Source organism: Nelumbo nucifera, chromosome 8 (assembly GCF_055504915.1).
Source record: "Nelumbo nucifera cultivar China Antique chromosome 8, China Antique-T2T, whole genome shotgun sequence".
NCBI classification, from domain to species: domain Eukaryota; kingdom Viridiplantae; phylum Streptophyta; class Magnoliopsida; order Proteales; family Nelumbonaceae; genus Nelumbo; species Nelumbo nucifera.
The window spans coordinates 49,515,956-49,540,623 of record NC_142656.1 but is presented as its reverse complement, the minus strand read 5'-3'; the positions used below and the strand labels follow the sequence as shown (position 1 = coordinate 49,540,623).

General features: G+C 40.8%; 1 protein-coding gene across 5 annotated transcripts in view; it reads right to left on the bottom strand.

The window, feature by feature from the left end:
* Nucleotides 1–24,668, bottom strand: part of LOC104611710 (Protein kinase superfamily protein) — a 74,980-nt gene that overhangs the window by 29,585 nt on the left and 20,727 nt on the right. For all 5 annotated transcript variants that reach the window (XM_088893324.1, XM_010278889.3, XM_010278888.3 and 2 more), the window contains 4 exons: nt 17,760–17,831; nt 17,293–17,428; nt 17,004–17,161; nt 3,193–3,277 (listed from right to left, as the gene is read on the bottom strand). In XM_088893324.1, the coding sequence (XP_088749450.1) occupies nt 3,193–3,277; nt 17,004–17,161; nt 17,293–17,428; nt 17,760–17,831 (451 nt within the window). The remainder of the gene's footprint in view (nt 1–3,192; nt 3,278–17,003; nt 17,162–17,292; nt 17,429–17,759; nt 17,832–24,668) is intronic.

Sequence of the window (24,668 nt, the reverse complement as noted above, 5' to 3'; positions counted from 1 at the left end):
TTGTCCTCTCAAGAAAGACTGGATTAGATGAGATGGATATTGCAGCTTGGTTGTCACAATATAATTTCATAGGTTTGCTCACTGAGGATCCAACTTCCTACAGAAGATTTTTCAACCATACTAACTCAAATGTAGTGTGTGCCATAGCCATGTATTCAGCTTTAGCACTACTTCTTGCCACAACAGTTTGCTTCTTACTCTTCCATGCCATCAGATTTCCCCCAATAAAGGTGTAGTAACCTGTAGTAAATCTCCTATCAGACACCGAGCCTGCCCAATCTGCATCCATATAGCCAACTATGTCAAGACTTTCTCCAGGCTTGTACAACAACCTATGACCTGGTGCTCCCTTCAAATACCGCACAATTCTAAGAATTGCATCCCAATGAAAGACTTGAGGGTTTTGCATAAATTGGCTTACCACACTAATAGCAAAGGAGATATTTGTTCTAGTAATAGTTAAGAAGTTTCGCTTTCCCACCAATTGTCTATATCTTCCAAGATCATCAAACATTTCACCCACATCACTGCTCAACTTAAAATTTTGTTCCATAGGTGTTTCAATTGGTTTAGCACCTAACAGTCTCATTTCTTCCAATAGATCAAGAATATAGTTCCTTTGGCACAAATTTATACCTTGCTTCAATTTGGTAACTTCTATACCCAAGTACTTCAACTTCCCAAGATCCTTTATCTGGAAGTGAACTTGTAGAAAGGCCTTTAGCCTATAAATCCCCAATCTATTGCTGCCAGTTATGACAATGTCATCTATACAAACCACTAGCAAAATCTTCCCAGTTTCAAAATCATAGCTAAACACCGAATGGTCAACTTGACATTGTCTCATCCCAAAATCTTTCACTACTTCACTGAACTTGTCAAACCAAGCATGAGGAGACTGTTTCAGCCCATAAATTGCCTTCTTGAACTTACACACCCTACCATCCTCCCTTGAGCAATAAACCATGGTGGTTGCTCCATGTAAACTTCCTCCAGAAGATCACCATGGAGGAAGGCATTTTTAATGTCAAGCTGAAACAGGGGCCAATCATACATACTTGCTAATGAGAATAACCCTTAGCAACCAGTCGCGCTTCAATCGCTCCACTTTGCCATCTGGTATGTATTTAACAGTATACACCCATTTACAACCTACAACATGCTTACCTGGAAGAAGAGTGGTGAGCTCCAACGTGTGGTTGTGTTTAAGAGCAGAGAGTTCATCTTCCATAGCTTGACACCACCCTGGTGAGGTAAGAGGCTCCTGGAGATGCTTAAGTATAGATATAGATGACAACAAAGAAACAAATCGGCGATATGATGTGGAAAGATGAGAAATAGAACATAATGCAATATGGGATGCAAAGTACAACTACGTTTACCTTTCCACAGTGCAATGGAAAGGTTGAGTTCAAAAGGAGGCAACACTGTGATAGGAGCAACTACAAGATCCGATGACGAAGTAGAAGCCGGAGGAGGTGCTAGTGTCTGTCAATGAGTATACACTTGTCGGATCAATGGCAAGGTTCAAAGTATCGATACATATCGGCTTGTATCAATCAATAAGTATTGTATCAGAAGCTTCCCGATACGCCCCTCCAGAGGGTGTATCAAGGTTTTGACTGGTTCAAGGGGTGGACGGACCTTAAACCGGCTCCTCTGAACCGGATTTGAAAAAACAAAACTAAAAAAACTACCGATACTGCCCAATATGCCTGTACTGGCGTATCAAGCGTATCGATATTTTGAACCTTAATCAGTGATCGTTTAGTATGATTCTGCACTAGAGGAGGTAAAGGCTTAGTCACAATAGGGACAACCAGAATGGGATCATCAACTAGAAGAGGAAGGGGACCCATTGGAGAAGAGGGAGATACAGCAAGACCCGAGAAGAATGGCACTAAGTCAAAAAATATGACATCAGGACAAACAAATGACTTTATGAACAAAGCACACACACCCAAAGATCCTGGGAGTCAAAGGATATTGAGACAAAATGGGAAACAAAATAGAAAAAGGAGAACAACCATTAAGGATGAATGAGGGCATCTAATTAATGAGAAAACAATCCGTAAGCACTACACTCCAAAACTATTCAGGAATGTTCATATGATGAAGAAGGGATTGACTACTGAGCAACCTCAAGTAAATGACAGTTCTTCCTTTCAGCCACCCCCCCCCCTTTTTTTTTGTGGGGGGGTGTGGGAGGGGGGGTGGACTCTCAAGAAGTCTAATGAACGATGCCATGCTGCTCCAAACATTGTCGAAATGAAGTAAGAAAGTATTCTCAGCCATTATCTGAATGAATAACTTTTATTGGGACACCAAATTGTGTGCGTATTTCAGCATGAAATAATTGGAAAATAGAGAATAGTTCACTCATTTCTTTCATTAAATAAATCAATGTCATCATTGAACAATCATTAACAAAAATGACAAAATACTTGTAACCATTATAGGGCTCAATTCTAATCAAACCCCAAACATCTGAATGGACTAAAGCAAAAGGACTCAACATACAACTATCAACTCTAGGACAAAAGGAAACCCAATGGTGTTTCCCATATTGATAGGGAACCAAAGGCAGCCTTCTAATGGTTACAAAGGACAGTAAATGGTTTAGCCAACGCATTGGCTAAATACGGGGTAAAACTCCAACTGTTTGAGCTTAGGTGTTATGGCTCTTCAGAAAATTTTCTTTTCTTGAATTAATAAAGCATTTTAATTAGCAATCAGAAGAAAAGATTTCTATTCCTACTCTTCAAAGCAAGATTAGCACTTCTTAACTGAAAAAAATAAGACTACCAAAAGCAAGAAAAAGAAAATCAGATCTCTATCCTATTCTTCAAAGTAGGATTAGCACTTATCAACTCAAAAGATAAGAGGAACTTCAAAGCATCATTCTCAAAGAGCACTAACCACATAATTATCATATAACCTACCAACAAATTCTATTCAATTATTGAGTCACTTCTTGGAGAGACACCCAAAACAGACCAACCATTGGATCTGAATAAGATTTTATCCTATTTGACTTTCCAACAAGTCCAATGAGACAGGTAAGGGATCACATATATGCTCTGACATTAGGATTCATAGAGGATCAGGGATGACAAGAAAAATTACTTTCTGGAGTTGAGGTACAATAAATTTAGCAAATGGCGACATAAGTTATTGTGTAGAATAACTTACCTCGATAGCATGCATAAAGAGAAGCAAAGCGCTCAGAATTTTGTGCCTCTAGGACATAATCAATTTCTTCAAACATGTGCCTAACCTGTCACTTCATGTATTCCACAGTGAAATTATTATCATCATAGAATAAAAGCTAAAAATGTCATAAAAGAATGCAAACAATATGAATAGGTGGAACTCTAGACAATTTGTGATTACAAGAGACAGTTTAAAGTGGTCAGGTTTGGGAATCATGAAAAACATTTCCCCTATGGGACATGATTGGCAATCTTTTTTGTTCCTGCTATAACCCTTTCTCCATGAAGCAAACTTCATCCCAAAAGCCCCCACCCCAACCAAAATGAATAACCATTTTCTTTGGTATTGTTTAAATTAAAAAATTATCACTCTGGCTGGTTAATATTGCTTGAGAAAAGCCCAAATAGGTTGTAGTTGTAGGGCTGATGTGGAGATGGAAACGAAAAACATGACCCAAAAGGTTGCCTTCATGATGAACAATTTAGATAGGCCTATTTTTGAGAGAAAGAAAGAGAGAGAAGGTAAAGTATCATTGCATTAGTATGAACAAAAAAAGAGACCTTATTCATGCTTGTCCCCCAATTGGTGCATTTTATGTAAAGTGCAGAATGAGAACTGTTATCACCTACTGATTTCTTGCTCTTTTACAGCTAAATATTTGGAATTGGGTTTTTATGTTGTTTGGGTACAGGTGGAACCTGCCTCCTAAAGTAAATCTACTTTTTGATCCATCTTTTTTTGGTTGGCCAACAAAGAGAGGGAAAGTAATGTGGAAATGTATTAGGGCAGCCCTCTTATGGACCATTTGGGGGGAAAGAAATGCTAGAATTTTCCAAGAGGAGATAAGCATTGCTGAAATAAAGGATTGTATACTGACAAGGGCAATCCTTTGGCTAAAAACTATTGATCACTTTGTGGATTACTCTAGTGATAACCTTCGAAGGAGTTGGGCAGCAGTGGCATCCACCTCATCCAAGAAAAATAGAACACAAGCAAGTTAGTTACCCCCTACGGAAGGAGTTGTAAAGTTGAACTTTGATGGGAGCAGTCAAGGCAATCCAGGACCATTGGGTATAACAGGGATCTTGAGGAATAAGGATGGCAGCATTCTGTCCTTATTCTCAGGTCCAATGGGTTTTGGAGACTCTACAAGGGCTAAGAAGCTGTGGAACAAGGACTACAGATTTCCAACCAACTTGGAGTGACTAATTTGATAGTTGAAGGAGACTCTAAGGTGATAGTGGGATGGATGTCGGACCCAAAAACTGTTGTTTGGGGATATAGAGACATCATCAAAAAAGTCAAATTGCTTACGAGAACCATGTCAGTTAGCTTTCAGTGGGTTAGTAGATCGGCAAATGCTTTCGCAGATTCTTTAGCTAAATAAGGGGCTTCAAGGGATTCTCTGTTTTTGGCTATTTTGTAACTGTAATCTGAAAAGAGTTGGGTTTGGAACCACCTTTAAGGGGAGGTAACACCTCGTGCCTCCTCTTAGGGTGCTTCATGCTTGTACTATTTCTATCCCCATTTAATAAAATACTATTCATTCATCACAAAACAAAAAAAAAGTGTACAGCAAGATGTACTCAGGAACCAAAAAAAAGTGTTCCTTCTAACCTTGACCCCCACCCTGTTTTACAAAAAGATTAGCATGTACAAAAAAAGAATCAACCTACACCCTTAAACAACCAATGACCAGCCAACCAAGAGAACATCTTTCCCAAAATTTTCTGATAAATAAAATCAGCAGAACTTATCTTGCTTTTGAAGACTCAGGCATTTCTTTCTTGCCAAAGGCACCAAAAAACCACCGGTGGGGTTATATTCTAGATTAATTTTCTTGTTTTACTCATCCCTTCCACCCTCCAACCCTTTACAAAGTCCTACTGATCCTGGGCAGCAACTTTGTATTTCAAACAAGTGTGAAATTCTGTTCCAAATCACAAAGGAGAAGCTGCAGTGCTGTAATAGGTGATCCACTGTTTCCAGTGTCCTTCACATAGTACACAGCTGGCTGAATCAAGCAAAAAGCCTTTCCGAGCAATGTTGTCCCTTGTAAGTATTCTATTGATGTAAGCCATCCAAACAAAGAAAGATATTTTTTAAGGTACATTTTTACACCAGATGATATGAGCTGGGACTGAATGTCCTGCATTGACCAATGCCTTATAAAAGGATTGAACTGTGAATCTTCCAGTTTTATTCCAGTTACAGACTTCTGTCAGACCTAGCAAACTCCACCTGTGTACTATATAAAAGCTGCAGCAGCCCAGCCACTCATCCATTTCCTGGTCGTTTAAATTCTTCCTGAACTGCAGGGTCCAGACCATGCTACCATTTTGAACTTGCAAGCATTCACCAATCTTGATTTCTTTACCATTGCCACTTTAAGCAAAGCAGGGAAGCTCTCAGACAAGGACCTCTCCCCACACCAGACATCCTTCCAAAATTTGACCCGCTCCCCACTTCCTATTTTGAGTTTCACACCTTTTGCAAACAAATTATAAGCTTTTTCAATTCCTTTCCAAACTGAACACCCATAGTATTTATCTATTTGATTTGAAGCTCCTTGTCCCATCCAAAATTCCTATCTCCATATTTGGCCTGTACCACTCTTTTCCACAGCCCTCCTTGACTCTCCCCAAACCTCCAAAACCACTTCCCTAGTAAGGAATTATTGATATCGTTCACCCTTTTAACACCCAGCCCCCCTTTGGATTTAGGCTTGCAAATCTTGTTCCAGTCCACTAATTTGGATAGACCACATCATCCTTCCATTTCCAAAAAGGGTAGGTGATGCAAGAGCAAAGAAAACCAAAGCCGGAAGTCTTTTGAAATTTTTATATATTTTTGTATTTTTAGACAGCAAGGGATTGTGGTCATTTTACATTTTGTCTATATGGTTCAGCCTTAACGAGTTTGATTTTTCTAGTCAAGGTTTACTCATATTTAAAGTTCCAAAGCAATTGAATAAGTGGTTTAGGAGTTATTTAGCTTTTTATGACAGTGGAAATTCTACAATTATTGTTTTTCCATTGGATTAAATCTATGGACTTGTTCTCACCCTACTCCTTTGACAACTTAAGTAGGAAGTGGAAGAAAGTGGCTTCATCATCAACAGGGAAGATCAGGACCTTAAAAGCTTGGGAACCTCCTTTGGAAAATTTCATTAAGCTTAACTTCAATGGGAACAGTTTTGGTAAGCCAGGCCCTTCAGGGATTGGGAGAGTGCTTAGAGATAAAGATGGAAATATAACAGCTCTTTTCTCAGGTCCTATTGGCCTAGGAGATTCCGCAAGAGCCAAGTTGTCTGCCGTTCTATATGGAGCCCACAAAGCAAAAGAATTGGGTTTGGAAAGGTTAGTTATTTAAGGGAACTCTCAAGTGGAGCTAAGTTGGATGAAGGATGAAAAGAAGATAGTTTGGATTTACGGAAGAAAATCAAATTGCGGTTAAGGGGGATAACAGTACTATTTCAATAGGTCTTAAGGGATGCAAATGGGTTGGCTGATTCTTTAGCTAAGAAAGGGGTAAGTAGGTTGTACTGGGATCAGTTACAACTGCTGTTTTCTAGGGATCTTTGCCCCTTTTCTTGGATCCTTATTGTACAAATTTGTTTATATTAATGAAATGAATTGAGGTAACTTAGCAAAAGGAAAGAATAAAGCAGTGTTTATATACACTATTGAGGTGCAAAAAATGATGAATGCTTTGATTTTATTCAAGATCTTAAAACGTGTGCTCAGTGTTGAGTGATTTCCATGCCCTAGAGTGGTTCTAAGCACCCCTATTGAGTGATATTGGGCTCTCTCCTCTCTTCTTTCTCTCTATTTATTTTCTCTTTAATCATTCAATAAATCATTGTAGTCATCAATAGCCATAAGTTCTTAAAGATATTCGCTTCTCAACATTCTTAAAGGAATGGAACTAACCTAGGTAATTTTTTCTTTATTTTTCATCAAAACCCAAAATTTTCTCATTTTGATTATTTTCGTCATTTTGTGCCAAACCAACCCCAGTTTCTCTCATATTTGGATGCCCTCCAATAACATCCTCATAATCTTTCATCTCTCTCAATATCATCCCAAACTTCTACATAGAACTATAGATTCCATAGTTCTATAGTCTTCTTTCAAACTTAGTTTTTTTTGTGGTAAACGAAAAATTCATTAAAATAAAAAGAGCAGCTTACAAATAGCAGAACAGGTGTTAAGATAACACCTGTGTAAGATGTTATGATTCGGCCTGCCTTAGAATTCTATCTGTCTGAGATCGGTTAGGTAGAAAGGTGGAAGAAAGAGAGAGAGAGAAGGGGAAATTCTGGTTCGAACTGGAAGAGTCAACATAACCTTCTCCCAGTCGGCCAGACAAAACTTATATTATTAAAACTGATTGAAAAGACATACGTGCCCTTATTTAAGTTAGGAGCACTGGTTCCAACACAACATTACAGATCAGCAACATTAATCTAGGTAAAAAGACAGAAATACCCCTACGCTAACACTCCCCCCCAAGCTGGTGAGTATATATCATATACTCCCAGCTTGTTACATATGTAGTCCACTCTTCCCCGACTCAAGCCTTTTGTAAATAAGTCAGCCCAATGATTTCCTGTATTAACATGTGTAGTGTCTAGTTCTCCATTCAGCACCTTCTCCCTCACAAAGTGGCAGTCAACTTCAATGTGCTTGGTTGTTTCATTAAACACCGGATTAGAGGAAATATGAACTGCAGCCTGATTATCACAATAGAGCTTCATTGGAGTGTTGATGTTGTACCCTACTTCCTGTAGAAGGTTCCTTAGCCACACTAATTCACAAGCGGTGTGCGCCATAGCCCTATATTCTACTTCTGCACTGCTTCTCGCCACAACCATCTACTTCTTACTTTTCCATGTCACCAGGTTACCTCCCAGGAAAATGCAATAGCCTGTAGTAGACCGCCTATCAGACATAGAACCGGCCCAGTCAGCATCAGAATACCCTTCTATTTCAAGTTTTCCGCCACTCTTGTATATCAGACCGCAACCTGGAGCCCCTTTTAGATACTTCACAATTCTCAGAACTGCATTCCAATGAGAAATCAGAAGTTTTTGCATGAACTGACTTACCACACTAACCGCAAATGAGATGTTTGGTCTAGTAATGGTTAGGTAGTTCAGTTTGCCCACAAGTCGTCGGTATTTGCCAGGGTCTTCAAACACTTCACCCATATCACTACTTAGCTTGGTATTTGTGTCCATGGGTGTTTCAGCTAGTTTGGCACCCAACAAGCCTGTTTCTTCCAGCAAATCAAGCACATATTTTCTCCAACACAGGTTATTACCATACTTGGATCTTGCTACCTCTATCCCCAAGAAGTATTTCAGCTTACCAAGATCCTTTGTCTGAAAATGATCCTGCAGACAAGTCTTCAGCCTATCAATACCCATGTTATCATTTCCAGTAATAACAATATCATTTAGATACACCACCCACAGAATGGTCAACTTTGCACTGTTTCATACCAAACTTCTTTACCACCTCACTGAACCTACCAAACCATGCTCGAGGAGACTGTTTAAGCCCATATATAGCCTTCCTTAGTCTGCACACCTTACCATCCTCCCCCTGAGCAACAAACCCTGGAGGTTGCTCCATGTAGACCTCCTCAAGTAAGTCACCATGCAAAAAGGCATTCTTGATATCAAGCTGATATAGTGGCCACTCATACATGGCTGCAAGAGAGATCACAACACGAACTAACCCTATCTTAGCAACCGGTGAGAAGGTCTCTGTGTAGTCAATACCATAGGTTTGGGAGTACCCTTTTGCAACCAATCGCGCTTTCAGGCGTTCAACACTACCATCAGGCAAATACTTAACCGTATAAACCCATTTACAACCAACAGCTTGCTTCCCAGGAGGAAGAGCAATGAGGTCCCAAGTATGATTATGATGAAGGGCACAGAGTTCTTCTTCCATGGCTCGGCACCACCCTGGAAGGGCAAGGGCTTCCTGGAAATCCTTAGGGACAACAACTGATGATAACAAGGTGACAAATTGGCGATGGGAAGCGGAAAGGTGAGTAAGAGAAGCATAATTAGAAATAGGATGAAGGGTGCAAGTGTGTTTACCTTTCCGCAAAGCAATGGGGAGGTCAAGCTCAAATGCTAAGTGCGGGTCTGGTGTCGGATCCGTCGACGGAGATGTAGCCGGAGGAGTAGTAGCTGGTACGCATGGGCGATGTGTATACACATGACAGATAGGTGGGCGTTCAACAGGTGGTGGCACCGGAGGCAAGGGTTTGGTCACGGCTGGAACCAAGGAAAGAGGGTCGACAACGGGAAGTGGAAGAGGAGGAAGAACCATCACCAGACCCCAAAAAAAACAAAGTAGACTCAAAGAAGGTGACATCAACACACACAAAGGACCGTCGAGAACTAGGATGGTAACACCTATACCCTTTCTGGGTCCGAGAATAGCCAAGGAAGATGCACTTAAGAGAACGGGCATCGAACTTGTCATTCCCGGGACCCAGATTATGGACGAAGCAGACACACCCAAATACCCTCGGCGTAAGAGGAAAACGAAGACAAAGCGGGAAACAAGACCTGAAACGGAGAATGACCATCAAGGATGAAAGTGGGCATCCGATTAATCAGAAAGCACGAGGTAAGCACTGCATCACTCCAAAAGGGTTTGGGAACATGCATGTGATGCATGAGGGATCTTGTTGTTTCCAGGAGATGGTGATTCTTTCTCTCAGCCACCCCGTTTTGTTGTGGGGTGTAGGTACATGAGGTCTGATGTATAATGCCGTGTTGATCCAGGTATTCCTGAAATGATGAGGATAAATATTCGCAGCCATTATCAAAACGGAAAACTTTGATGTGGGTACCAAATTGGTTACGAATCTCAGCATAAAATTTCCGAAAAATGGTAAACAATTCACTTCTTTCTTTCATTAGATAGAGCCACGTCATCCTTGAAAAATCATCTACAAAAATGACAAAATATCTGTATCCATTATATGACATCACTTTATAAGGACCCCAAACATCTGAATGAATTAAAAAAAAAAAGTAATCGACACACGATTATCAACCCTAGAACTAAAGGGAACACGATGGTGTTTCCCAAACTGACATGACTGACAATCCAAAACAGAAAGCTGACTCAAGGATGAAACCAAAGACTTCAAGACTTTTAGCGACGAATGACCAAATTGGCAGTGCCACTGGAGAGGAGAAAGGGATGACTGGAGAGCTATTGAAGTTCTACCACCACCACCGTCAAGATAATACAGTCCACCAGCTTCATGCCCTCCACCAATCTTCATCCCCGTCTTGAGATCCTGAAAAACACACATAGAAGGATAAAAGGTAATGAAGCAGTTAGGTGATTTGGTCAGCTTACTGACAGACATAAGATTAAAAGGCAATTAGGAACATACAAAACTGAGGAGAGGGATACAGGATCTAGGTCAACATTACCAACACCACAAATTGAGGATGTGGAACCATTAGCAAGGGTGACAGATTGTGATGTTGAGCAATGAGATAAGGAAGAAAACACACCTAGAGTTCCAATCATGTGATCGGAGGCTCCAGAGATTGGGTGTGGATGCCAATGATCCAGGGATTGGGTGTGGATGCCAGACAAGCCATACCTGAGTGAGCAAAAGTCGTCGTGTTCTGTTGTGATTGGATAAACCTCTCATATTCATCACGGGGAACGCTCACCATCTCCTTCACGGGACCATCTGTGGGTGTGGGAGGTATCTGATCAGATGAATGATTCTCCTGTCTAAAGCTGGAGCTTGAGTCACTGGTTGCGGCATGATTGGCCCAGGTTGAGGGTGGACCATGTAGATCATAACAATAGTTAATGGTATGTCCATCCATACCACAATGAGTGCACTTCCTCGGGCCTGAGCCACGTCCTCTACCACGGGCTCCCCCTGAATCTCTGCCCCCAGTACGACCACCACCACGATTATAAGTAGGCCCACCATTGCCACTTCGGCCATACACAGAACCACTACCACCACCACGGCCAGACTAAGCTCCCCGAGCTCCACCTCGAGTACCACGACCCCTCAATACAGCAAAGGTAGATCTATCTGAGATATTAGAGTTCTCAGTAGATCCGATAGAAATCCTCCGGAGTCAAGCAAATACCTCTTCTAAGGAGGGAAGAGCTGATCCTCCTAATATATGAGCCCATACTGGTTCATATTCAGACTTCAGTCCCACCAAAAATCTAGTCACATCAAGTTGTTCTCTCTGTTGCTACTGAATCTTGACATCAGAAGTGAGAGGGTGATAGACATTCAACTCATTACGTATGTTTCTCATGTTGGCATAGTACTCGTCAAGACTCTGATTGCCCTGTTGCAGGTTAAAGTACTCTTGATACAGCTGATACACTCTGGTTGTATTGTTCGGACCCGAATACAATTTCTTCGCATGGTCCCACACATCTTTGGCAGTGTCAAGAAACATGAAGTTTACACTAATCCCGGGTTCCATACTATTCCACAACCATGTGATGATCTGAGCATCCTCTTGCTCCCAGTCTTCATACTCATGAGAGTTAGTGGAGGGTTTCTCCTCTCTTTTTACCTTCAGAAAGACTTCGACGGATTTATCCTAAGGCACATAATTCTCTCCATTTAGTTTAATGGAGATCATCTGAACATTCAGGTAGTCTGTAGGCACCATCACACTAGGTTTACAATCACTGTTATCTCCCATTATGTTATCACCGATTCTGCACACTTGCTGAATTCTATTACCACTGAATTCTGCACACTACACACAACTAGATCACACCTGTCACATTGGTTTCAGCACTTGTTGCTGAAAAGTGTGCTCTTTACACCACAAACCCTACTCCTACGACTACCTAAAATCTCACCACTATATGATTATAACTCTTCCTTCGAAATACACAAAAACCAACATACACCCTAGCACATTACTGTCTGAAACCCTAGTATATGGTCTAAAACACACTTCCTATTTGATCCATAACAGATATCATGCACTGAGATCTCTTACCTTATCACTGAAGTAACAACCACACGAGCAGGAAATCAATCCACACATGGCAGCCACTGCACCACACAGATCGGCCCTCTATTCTTCATCGATTAGGGGAGGGCAATCTTAGAAACCACAGCAACCGACCACACACGACCTGACTAGAGGCATAGAAACCTCCAAGGGAAGAGGGCGATCACTCCTTTTCAGCCCTTTCCCTTATCTCCAGTCGAATGCAGAAAAAAAAGGAGAAACCCTAGATAGGGTGCGCAGAGAATAGAAATCTAGGCAGACAGAAATCTAGGCAGATTCAACAAGCTCTGATACCATGTTATGATTCGGCCTGCCTTAGAATTCTATCTGTCTGCGATCGGTTAGGTAGAAAGAGGTAGAAAGGTGGAAGAAAGAGAGAGAGAGAAGGGGAAATTCTGGTTCGAATTGGAAGTCAACATAACCTTCTCCCAGTCGGCCAGACAAAACTTATATTATTAAAACTGATTGAAAAGACATATGTGCCTTTATTTAAGTTAGGAGCATTGGTTCCAACACAACATTACAGATCAGCAACATTAATCTAGGTAAAAAGATAGAAATACCCTACGCTAACATAAGACATGCGCAAAAACTGAGCAAACTTAGTTTTTCTGTGGTAAAAAAAATCATTAAAATAAAAAGAGCAGCTTACAAACAGCAGAATAGGTGTTACAATAACACCCAACCCAATGATTAGCAGAGCAATTCAATCTTACAACTCAAAATAAAGCAGAAAGAAGCCCCCCAAGGCCCCGACCAAGAAACAACTTAATCTTCATCTTCAAGCGCGTCATCTTGTCCATCCCCATCCTCATTCAATGCCTCTCCACCTTCGCCAATAACAGACTTCTTGAGACTTTTCTCTCTTACTTCTTCAAAAGCTTCAAAAGCCCTTCAATCTTACAACTCAAAAATAAAGCAGAAAGAAGCCCCCCAACCAAGAAAGAACTTAATCTTCAGCTTCAAACGCTTCATCTTGTTCATCCCCATCCTCATTCAATGCCTCTCCACCAACGCCAATAACAGACTTCTTGAGACTCTTTCCTCTCTTGCTTCTTCAAAACCTTCAAAAGCCCTTCTAGCGAACTCCAGTCCACCTAAGAAAAATAAGCCTAAACTCTTTTCAATCCTAAAACCCCTTTCTACCAAACTCTCAATCTCCATCCTTCCTCCCTTCTCCACCCTGACTGTTAATGAATCATTTAGAGGCATCTTGCTTTCTCGATCCCCCCTAAGCTACTTTTCTTCCGCTTCCGACCTAATCGCCACACCATCCTTAGGAACAGAACACCGATGCAGCTCCTCCCCCTCTCTAGTTTGAGTCTCAATACCCCTTTCTCATCAAGCTTCTTCTTTAGGCCTCTGACACTAGAACCTATCTTCCTATAAACTTTCTTAAACTTGTTTGTAGGACCAATGCCAATCAGACCATACTTTTGTCTTGAAAAAAAAAATGAAATGTGAACAATTTGGAAAATGGAACTTACCTGGAACTCTGACCTTCGTCATCCCCGACCCATCTTCATCCCCTTGTTCACCAGTCCCCTCCATCCTAAGTCCACTCCAAGTCTGCCAACTTGGACTTCAATTCTTAACACATTATCAGTAGCGTCAATACTACTGCTCTCTCCTTCACTCTCCTCCCGAGTTGCAGACCTCTATATTCCTGACTTCACCCCCTTCAGTATCCTTCCATTCTTCCTTCCTCCTTTTTGTGCATCTTTTCCCTCTTACCTCTCCACTGCGTCAAGAAAAAGAGTTTTCTGGTAGAGGAATTTAAAGGGGGAGACATTTTGATGCATGAAGAGGAAGGGAGGGCCACGGTTTTCCTGTCCCAAGTCATTGCAGGTTGGATTAAAGGATTTGTGGAGGAAGCAATCAATACGGTGACCAGACCAAGCTAGAGAAGTGACTTGAGAAGGGATCAGAAGCTCTTCTCAATTGATAAAAAAGTCAATAACAAAGGGTGTGTTTTGAGGTTAGACAAAGAGATGGAAGATGGCAGGAGGCAGACTATTTGTTTGCGAGAAGGAAGAAATAGACAAGATGGGTTGCAGTTGTTGAGGTGCTGCCGGAGTACGAAGAAAGGTATTAGCTGAAAAAAGAAAAATTAAAGGGAATAGGGGTAGAGAAGAAGTTTCAGGATACAGAAGGTCAATAGGAATCAAGAGGTGATGCTTGAAGGAGCTGGTGGCGCTCCTAATTTTGCGTTGGGAGGAGGCGAGGAAGATTGGAGCAAAATATTGACAGTGACAGCAAAGAAGAAGGTAAGTGATTGGAAGAGAATTCTTAACGATGTTACGATTATAATTTCAAATCCAGATTTGGCTGTGATTATTCCTTTTGATGACTGTAAAGTAGCTCTGAACCTAGGAAAATCAAAGGCATAGTTCATGAATGTTGAAACGTCAAAAGGCTTGGTGACGGTGGCGAACTGGACACCGTCTTGCAATGAAATTTCAGTACCTGAAGGGAGTGTGATCTTGAAGATTTTTGGGCTGCTATTCAACTTGTAGACGGATCATGTCTTCGATAAGTTAGAAGTTGCACGTGGTGGAGTGTTGGAAGACATTTACACTGCTGACCTTCATGCAGTGAAGATTATAGTTGGAGGAACTAAACTGGATAGGATTCCCTGCACAATCAATCTCTTCGCTGAAGGGAGATGGTGGAAGCTCTGGATGACATCAGAAACTGAAGCGTCCCTGTGGTATGGGAGACAAGAGGTTGAAGATGATGCAGGTAGGGTTTGGTGTAATCCACATGGCACAAGCAGATTGGAAGGCTTGGGGAAGAAGGGAGAGAGTGAAGAGATGTTGAGTGTAAAGCTCGAGACTGAATAAATCCTATGGTGTTTATTCGAAAAAAGGTTCTTGTAATGCTGATATCAAGAATAGGGAGATTGGAAAGGGAGAAGAGGAAGGCGAACAGGTGTTTCGCGAGAAAGAAGAGCAACAACAACTGGCTGGGCCTGTTATCAGCAGCTCAACACGTGATCCCTTTGGGGAGCATGTGATGTAGGACCAGCTCAGTTCTAGTCCTTGGAGAATGTTGAATGGTCTTCTTGATCAGAGTTTTATGGCTGTCAATGGCTATAATGGCCTCTTGTAGGAATAAGAGAGAAAATAAGAAGAGAAAGAAGAGAGATATTACCTGAAATCACTCACAGGGTGCCTAGAATCACTCAACCATAGCTAGCATAAGCTGAAGAAAACTCAATATAATTCATTTCCTTTGTGTAAAACGCCTATACATATTTATAGAATCTAAACTCATAATAATCCAAGGAGTCAAACTGTTAGACTCATAATAGTCATAGGTGTCAAACTGATAGACTCAATAATCCTAGTAGGACTCGAACTAAGCTGTCATATCCTATTTCAATTTAAAGAAGACTCAATAACTCTAATCCTACTTATGTAATGACTCTGAAATTTTAAACATAAACAAACTATACCTAGATAATTAAAACCCTATCATTGGATCCCACAGAAATTTGCAAAATGACAAAAATACCCCTACTGTCCAAAAATACAGAAATACATAAAATATCATACAATTCCAATTTTGACCATTCAGTTCCTGCATCATCATGTGGACATAAAAGAGGGCGACAATCTGGGCAGGAAACAATTGAATTTTAAGAAGGATTATAACAGAGGGCACAGGAGATTTAAATCCTTTAGAATTGAGTCCAAGGGTGGAGCCAGTTAGGAAGGTTATTCAGCCCAAGAGTTTTCCGGGGTTGAGCAGTTTGAAGAACACATACTCCTTGAGCCAAGTAGTTTGAGTCTGAGGAAATAAATGACGGAAGAAGCTAAGAGCCCTTTAGATAGATCAGGGGCCCCAGAGGCTGAAAAGGCTTTGATAGAGAAGGTGGTCACAGAAGAGGCTGTTTGCGATGCTGAAGGACTCGTTTAGAGAACGGCAGTATTTTTCCATAAAAATAAGGAATCAATGACTAAACAAGAGAATGGTTTAAAATGCCCCTAATTTCCCTAATATTTCCATGACATATTTCCACTTCCATGGGTAACGACATGAAATTTTACCGGAATCGACATTTCCCCAATGAACACTATCAGTGCTAATCTATAAGAGAATTTCTGCGGCATATTTCAGCAGGAAAGGTAATCCCAAGAGACTCTACCTGCTCTAATACCAAGTTTCAAATCTAGAATTGTAGATCTAGAGTTTGTACAAGAAGATAAAAGAGGAGAAGAAGGAGAAGAAGAATGTATTGAAGAGGTGTGTGTTTCTTACTGTTCACATCCTCAAACATGTTATTTATATTTTGAAGGAAAAATTACAATAAAGCCCATACTTGGGTGCCCAAATACAAAAGGATGATGAAACACCCTTGCCGAAACATTCTCAACACTAAGGATAACCGTAAATTGAGATCAAGTGAATAAACAATTGTTACAAATAATGGAAACTCCAAAAAGAATCTTAGAAAGAGCCTAGAATTAATAAGCTCAGAATGCATATTACATTGAACATGATCATGTATTATTAGATACCCTTGTAGCATAAGCTTCCCCATTTATTCTTGTCAGCAATGCTCAAGGTGTTAGAATTTGCAGCATCAACCAAAAGTAAATACAAATTTTAACAAAATAGCAATGTATATCTCCTGACAAAAAAAAAGTAGCAATATATATCACAAATAGGTAATTAAGGTTAATTTTCATGGCATCACAAAGAAACAAGAAAAGAATAGTAGACACACCATCTCATTCACTGCTACTAAGAGATCCTTCCGAGCCTTAGCAAATCGCTTCAGCTGGCCTCCAATCATATTAAACAACAGGGCATCAAGTGTCAATAACTGTGACATACCAGGTCTTTGTACTTTAACAGCTACAAGCTCCCCAGAATGCAAATGAGCTGCAAACTTGAAACAATAAAAGGGAACACTCACTTAAGAGATTAAAACAAGCACACTGATAATATAACAACATAGATATAGCCTAAGCAATGCACAATATTCCCTTATTTACAATAACAAGCTCTCTAACCTTTATAAACCTGCCCTAACGATGCTGCTGCAATTGGCTCCGGGCTGATATCAGCAAATATTTGTGCAACAGGTCTACCCAATTGAGACTCAATAGACTGAATTGCAACCCGAGTAGGAAATGGGGGTATCTCATCCTAGAAAAATAGAAACTTTCCAGTTATAAGAAGGGAAAGTCAGCATTAAAGAATTAGAGTTTCATGTAAAGTAGGTGCTTTTGTATAGGTATGTTTCCAAGCATGTTGGCCATAGAGAGGATTTAGCCTCAGGTCAAGGCCATTGTTTTGTGTTTCCTCTCATCTCTATAACCCCCTTTTCACACATGTATTGCATACCATTTCTTTTTTTCCTCTTTTGCCCTTGTGAAATATCCAGGACTAACACAACACACACATACAAAAATTCTATAGAACACATGGGAAGATGGTAATTTTCTCTGACAGTCATCTAAGAGGAAAAAAAATGTACCTGCAACTTAGCAAGCTCTTGGCAGTATGCAGTTGGTAATATATCTTGCCTAGTGCTTAGAGCCTGCCCAAGCTGTTATTCAGAAAAAGAAAAATCAAAATTAATATGTCAAATAACACATGGATCAAACGAATGAATGAGAACATTTCCACAGTTGGAGCTCTAATTCCAACTTCATGTCCTGCAACTATAAAACATATAACATATTAATGGGCACTGGCAATAGCCAGTCGTAGTAGAGCAATGGTATAACAATAGGCATTACATTGTAATTGAAGACAGGAGTACAAGACAAATTTGAAAATCTATCAAGCATTTATATTTGCCTAAATATTTAGAAACCGCTGACGAAGAATGAAAAAGAACTTAACACAAAAACTAACAAACTGAAGAGGCCTCTAGTCCAATGAATACTTCTGGGAAGAATACACAGGGATGATAAACAATCCCTCTATATACCTTCGGAAAGTGCACGTGTTATAAGTGTTGAAGTCTCATACTGTTGGATTTTGTTTTTTTTTTTTTTAATTTACAGCTAGCAAAGTACTTCAGTCATTGCACATCTTGTTTTTAGGGTCCAAACATATCCACATGTCCATTAGATCCTAACTAATGTCAACTCAAGATTTTTCAGAGTTGAGCTAGTAGTTGAGGAATTATTAGCATTTTTCTTCTTGTTTAGGCTGACACTGGCATTTTTATCATTTCTGTGATCACTGCTTCAATTAGGTAAAAAGTGAGGCAGTTCTTTATTCAAAGCAAATAACTGAGCTTTTATTTCCCACAGCAAATATTCAGTTATCTAATGCAAATTTATCCAATACTGTTGGCTTTTGTTTTTTTTTTTTTAATTTACAGCTAGCAAAGTACTTCAGTCATTGCACATCTTGTTTTTAGGGTGCAAACATATCCAAATGTCCATTAGATCCTAACTAATGTCAACTCAAGATTTTTCAGAGTTGAGCCAGTAGTTGAGGAATTATTAGCATTTTTCTTCTTGTTTAGGCTGACACTGGCATTTTTATCATTTCTGTGAGCACTGCTTCAATTAGGTAAAAAGTGAGGCAGTTCTTTATTCAAAGCAAATAACTGAGCTTTTATTTCCCACAGCAAATATTCAGTTATCTAATGCAAATTTATCCAAGGAACCATTCCCAAATCTATATAAGTAATTTTTAGAGAACCCTAAGGTGATTCTAAGGCTCCAATCACGCTTCTCATTGAATTTTACCATTGGAATGCTTCTGGTGGTGATTTGAAACTAGAAATAATCTAGTGTTAGCTTTCCTTCATAATAGTTAGCTGAAATAGTTCAGAGCCGACCTATGTTCTGACGTGAATTCAGCAAAGAAAAGAAAAGGAAAAAGAGAAGAAGAGAACAGAGGAGTGTGAGACAGTGGGTTTATATAAGTACATTATTAACCCAGCATCCCCAGCATAAATCCGGGTCAAACCAGACAGGGTCAGACCAATTATCCACTAATTATTTACAAACAATTCAAGAGCTAGAATCTTCTAAGAATAATAACATTTGAGAACAGTCCAGAATAGCAATTAAACACATGTGCATTAATTAAAGGGCAAAATAAGCAAAAATGAAATATAAGAAGATTTTGGAAGATGCAGTCCAAAACACTATAAATAGGACCCCATACCCATATGGGGGCCGATTAACACCATGTTGATTAAACCCATTAAGGAGAGTCCGGATCTGCTCCTCACAGATTGCACCTCACACGGACCTCACAGCTCCATCTCACCATGTATTGGGAACATCTCCCATACTCTGTGTTATTATTCATTGGGAGATGTTCCCAATACATTGTGGGATGGGGCTGTGAGGTCCATGTGAGGTGCCCTCTGTGAGGAGCAGATCCCAAATCCATTAAGGGGGAGGAGAAGACCCACATTTTCTCTCTCCTCCCCCATGAACCGCCAAGCTCTGCAAACCACCACTATTCTCCTCCAGAATTTTGAATCCAGGCCATCCTCATCCCTTGGTGGGCTTACAAGGAGAACAGAAGAAAAGAAAAAGAGAAGAGAGAATGAGAAAAAAAGGAGTCCAGTCATGATGTTCCTGCCACCCCACTATTAGTATTTATATGTTAGCAAATTAAAGAGTAGTACAAAGACACTAATACCCCTGCCACCCAAATAAGAAAAGAAAAAATAATAACAGCAGCTAACAACAACTAATAAAAGACATAAAAACAAAACATAAAACATAAGGAGGGACTACACCAGTCTACTGTACTCTACTGTATCTCTACACTCCTAGAGGAAATCAGTCTATTCGGTTAAAAACCAAACCAAATAAACCAAAGTTTGAAATGGGAAACCGAACCGAAACCAAAATTTAAGGTTCAATTTTCAGTTATTTCGATTAAAACCTAATTTCTTTATTGTATTATTATACATTAAGTATTAACATATTATTATATATGTAGGACACTGTGGACCCCACATTGAGAGTATTTGTGGGACACCCTGAGATGTACTTAGATTTAATTGATTAGGATCAGCTTTCCTAGTAGGATAAGGATAAGTTTTATTCTATCTTATCTAGGATTAGTTTTATTTTAATCTTATCTTTTATTGCCTTGTAAGCATTAAAGTTCTTTTACAATTAGGAAACCATGTATATAAATTAAGGAGTGGGGCGGCTGTTTTAAGCACTCCAACCATTCTCTTCTTTCAAAGCTTCTCCCACGAGTGCTTCTTCTCTTCTTCTCCTTTGCTCCTTTTTTATTTTCTGTTCAAAACCTAAAGAGTCTTTGTAATCTTGTACGACTATGTTATGGTCACACCATCCGGCAAGGCACCGCGGCGCAGTCATAGGCAGCAGCCCACACAACAGGCCGCACAACAGTGGGCACCGCCTGGCAGCACTGCAGCATGCACCGCCGATAGCGCGCAGCACGCATCGCCAGGCAGCAGCGCACACCGCACGCGCCGCACAGCAGCACGCACCATGCACACGCCCGGCACCGCACGGCAGCAGCACCATGGCGCGCAGCACGCACCGCCAGGCAGCAGCGCGCACCGCACGCACTGCACGCCAGCACGCACCGCGCACACACACGGCACCGCACGGCAGCGGCACCATGGCGCAGCACACACCGCCAGGCAGCAGCACGGTAGCAGCACCATGAGGCGTGTGCACGGCAGCGGCACCCTGAGGCGTGCGCACGCACTGCGCGGCAGCAGCACGGCGCGCACGCACCGCGCGGCAGTGGCACCATGAGCCGCACGCACGCACCCGGCAGCAGCAGTAGAGCGGGGCCCACACGACAGCTCATGGGGGTGGGCCCACCCTTATCTGGACACATCAAGCCAACTCGCCGCCAGCTCACCTTATCCTTATCTTATCCCTTATCCCTTATCTTTATCCTTATCTTAAGTAAGAGTGAGTTACCATTAGGAATAGGTAATTAGGAGTTTGAGTTCAAATTGGAGTTTGAGTTTAATTAGGAATTTCCTTCTGTAAGCTCCTATTTAAGGAGCCACGAATTGAAATAAAGCATTCAGTTTTCCAGCCAAGAAAAGAGTGAGGAGAGTTTGGGTGGTCTCTTGGACAAATCACCCCAAGGGAGAGTTCGGGTGGTCTCTTTGGACAAATCACCCACTAGATAGGCAAAATAGGGTCTGTGCGCAAGGCCAAGGGCAAGGGAAGATCAGGGGTTCCTGCCGTGGAACGACCCGTGACGCGATCCTACGCTCGGGCCCGTAACAGACTACTTGGTATCAGAGCCAAATTCAGGGCTTCTCATGTGAGTTTGAACCAGCCAGCCACATGAGAACCGCCTAGAGCTGGAAGAATAGAGAAAGCTCCCTTCGGCTGATTCTTGGAGGTTATCTACAGCAACAGTCCAAAGATTGGATCAGATCTTTGATAACCAGGAAGAATCAAAGGAAGAGAAGAGGATCAAGTCAGTTCTTGATCAAGACTAGAGGTGGTGATCAAAGTTTCAGAAGAATTCTGGTTCAAGATCGGTTTCCGCTATTCAAGACTGAAGCTGATTATCAAGAACAGAGTTTCTCAGAATTTTCTGGTAAGTTTTCAAGCCTTACCAGAAATCGGCAGCAAGGATCTCTTGATATAAGAGGTACGGTTAAAAAAAAAAAAAAAACTTCCTTTCTGCATTTTTTAGGGTTTAAGAGAAAACCCTCAAGTTTCAGGGTTCTTATTGCTTCAGGGAGGTAATCAGATTTGTCTCCTCTCCCTTTATTTTTTCTTTGCTCTTTGGAAGATCCAGTAGTTCCTTTTAACAGGACTGATACAGTTCAATCTCAATAGGCCAACTGTCACAAACTTAGGGTTTCTAAATCAGAACTCTCCTGTTATCTGCTACAGACCCAATAGGCCAATTGGTATAGTAATTAGGAAGCATTCTAATGGAGTTTAAAACCAAGGGGAGGGTGTTTTTGGGGGTTCAGGCAGCATGGTTGAAAACACCTTCCAGATTACAACTGTGAAGTTTGATGGTTCAAACTACTTAGAGTGGGCCCAATCAGCCATGATGGCCATTGGGGGAAGAGGAAAGCTGAACTATTTTTTGGGCGATGTGAAGGAACTAACCAAGGAGGATCCCACTTATGCTAAGTGGATTCAGGAAAATTATTTGGTGATGACATGGCTGTGCAACTCTATGCAGCCACACATCATCCGAAATTACTTATGGACAAAAACAGCTAAAGAAATTTGGGATGTTGTGAAAGAAACCTACTCTCAGCCCCTTAATGTTGCTAGGGCTTATGAGCTAAAATGTGAGGTCAAAAATCTCAGACAAGGGGAAAAACAGGTCTTAGTTTATTTCTCAACCCTAAAATCCCTGTGGCATGAGATTGACCACCTTGAGACGATTGAATGGGAGAGTCAGAAAGATGCATAGACTTACAGAAGGCAGATTGAAACTAACAAAGTATTTGAGTTCTTGGCTGGTCTAAATTCTGAAAATATGATATTGTAAGACAGCATCTATTGACAAGAGAAAGTGTGACTCTATCTCAAGCCTATTCCCTAGTGCACAATGAATAGACTAGGAGAAAGGTCATGTTACAGTTGCAGCCTTTCGAATCTGCCCTGGCAGCAGTTAAACCCAAGCCAAGGGGAGAAAAGGAAAGGGATATGAAGAAAGAGGCTAAAAAGGACCTAGTTTGTGAACATTGCAAGAAACCTAAACAAACCAAAGACACCTATTGGAAGTTGCATCCACATCTAGCTCCAGCAAAACTCATAAACAAAAAGGGTAATGCCAATATGGCTGTCAACACTGATAGTGCAGCCTCAACGGCTTTAAGAGGTACCCCTTTTGATACCCTAGTTGTTCTCTGAGCTGCTCTGACACAATTAGAAAGTGAAGTCAGTAATTCAGTATCATCTCCTTAGCCACCACAAGCTCCTTCAACCTCATCTTTTGCTCAATCAGGTAATCGGGACTCAGCTTATCATGCTTCAGCTCCAGGTAATTCAGAACATTCTTGGATAATAGATTCAAGAGCATCTGATCATATGACTACCTTGCCTTCACTATTCTCTACCTATCATTTATCTTCTGGTAAACACAAAGTGTCCATTGCTGATGGATCTCTTGTCCCTATTTCTGGCAAAGGAGACATCAAGTTGTCTGATACAATTTCCCTATCCTCTATCATGCATGTTCCTAAGCTTAATACTAATTTGCTCTCAGTTAGTAGCATTACAAAAGGGCAAAATTGTTCAGTAACCTTTTTTCCCGATCGATGTGTTTTCCAGGATCTGGAAACAAGGAAGGTGATTGGGACTGGTCGTGAGACAAATGGAATCTACCTACTTGGAGGAAGTGCTCATCAAGAAGATAGTGAAACTAAGAAATCCTTTGTTTCTCAGCCTGTTGATCAGGTGATGCTTTGGCATAATGGATTGGGCCATTTATCCTTTCAGGCTTTGAAAAGTTTGTTTCCCAGTATATTTGAATCTGTCTAAATGACTAGTTTGAAATGTGAAAGTTGTGAGCTTGCAAAACATTGCAGGACTACCTATTCATTAAGTAATAACAGAAGCAATATTCCTTTTGAAATTGTGCATACTGATGTTTGGGGACCCTATCATACCACTGCCATGGGGAGGTACAGATATTTCCTATTATTTGTTGATGATTACACTCGATTTTCTTGGGTTTACCTTATACGTTCTCGAGATGAGGTTCCAGCATTAATCCGGATCTTTCATCAAATGATTTTAACCCAATTTGGGGTCAAAATTAAAATTTTTAGATCAGATAATACAAAAGAATATTTTGCAAACCCATTAGCCTCCTACATGCTTAATCATAGGATTATCCATCAGAGTACCTACCCACATACACCACAGCAGAATGGGGTTGCAGAAAGAAAGAATAGACACATATTGGAGGTAGCCAGAGGCATTACGTTTACCTAAAATGTGCCTATACGTTTCTGGGGGAGTGTTGTTCTTACAGCTGTTTATCTCATCAATCGGATTCCCTCACGGGTTCTTAACATGAAAACTCCATTTACCCTTTTATACCCTAATAAAGAATTATTTACCATTCCCCTCAAAACCTTTGGGTGCACTTGTTTCGTTCAAATCCTAGGCCCTCATCGTTCCAAATTTGATCCCAAGGTCTCCAAATGTATTTTCCTTGGTTATGTCCAAACTCAAAAGGGATATTGTTGTTATGAACCGACTTCTAGAAAAAGATTTGTCTCAATGGATGTCACCTTCTTTGAGGATAAATCCTATTATCCAAGGGTTTCTTCTCAGGGGGAGAATAGTGAAGTCGGGAGTAGCTCATCGGAAGTTCCTATTCCAATCCCATTAAGTGAAGAAGGATGTAATGGGGAAGGATGTCAAAGGTGCAAGGATGTGAGAGTCTTATCACAAACGATGGAGACAAGTTGATTTTG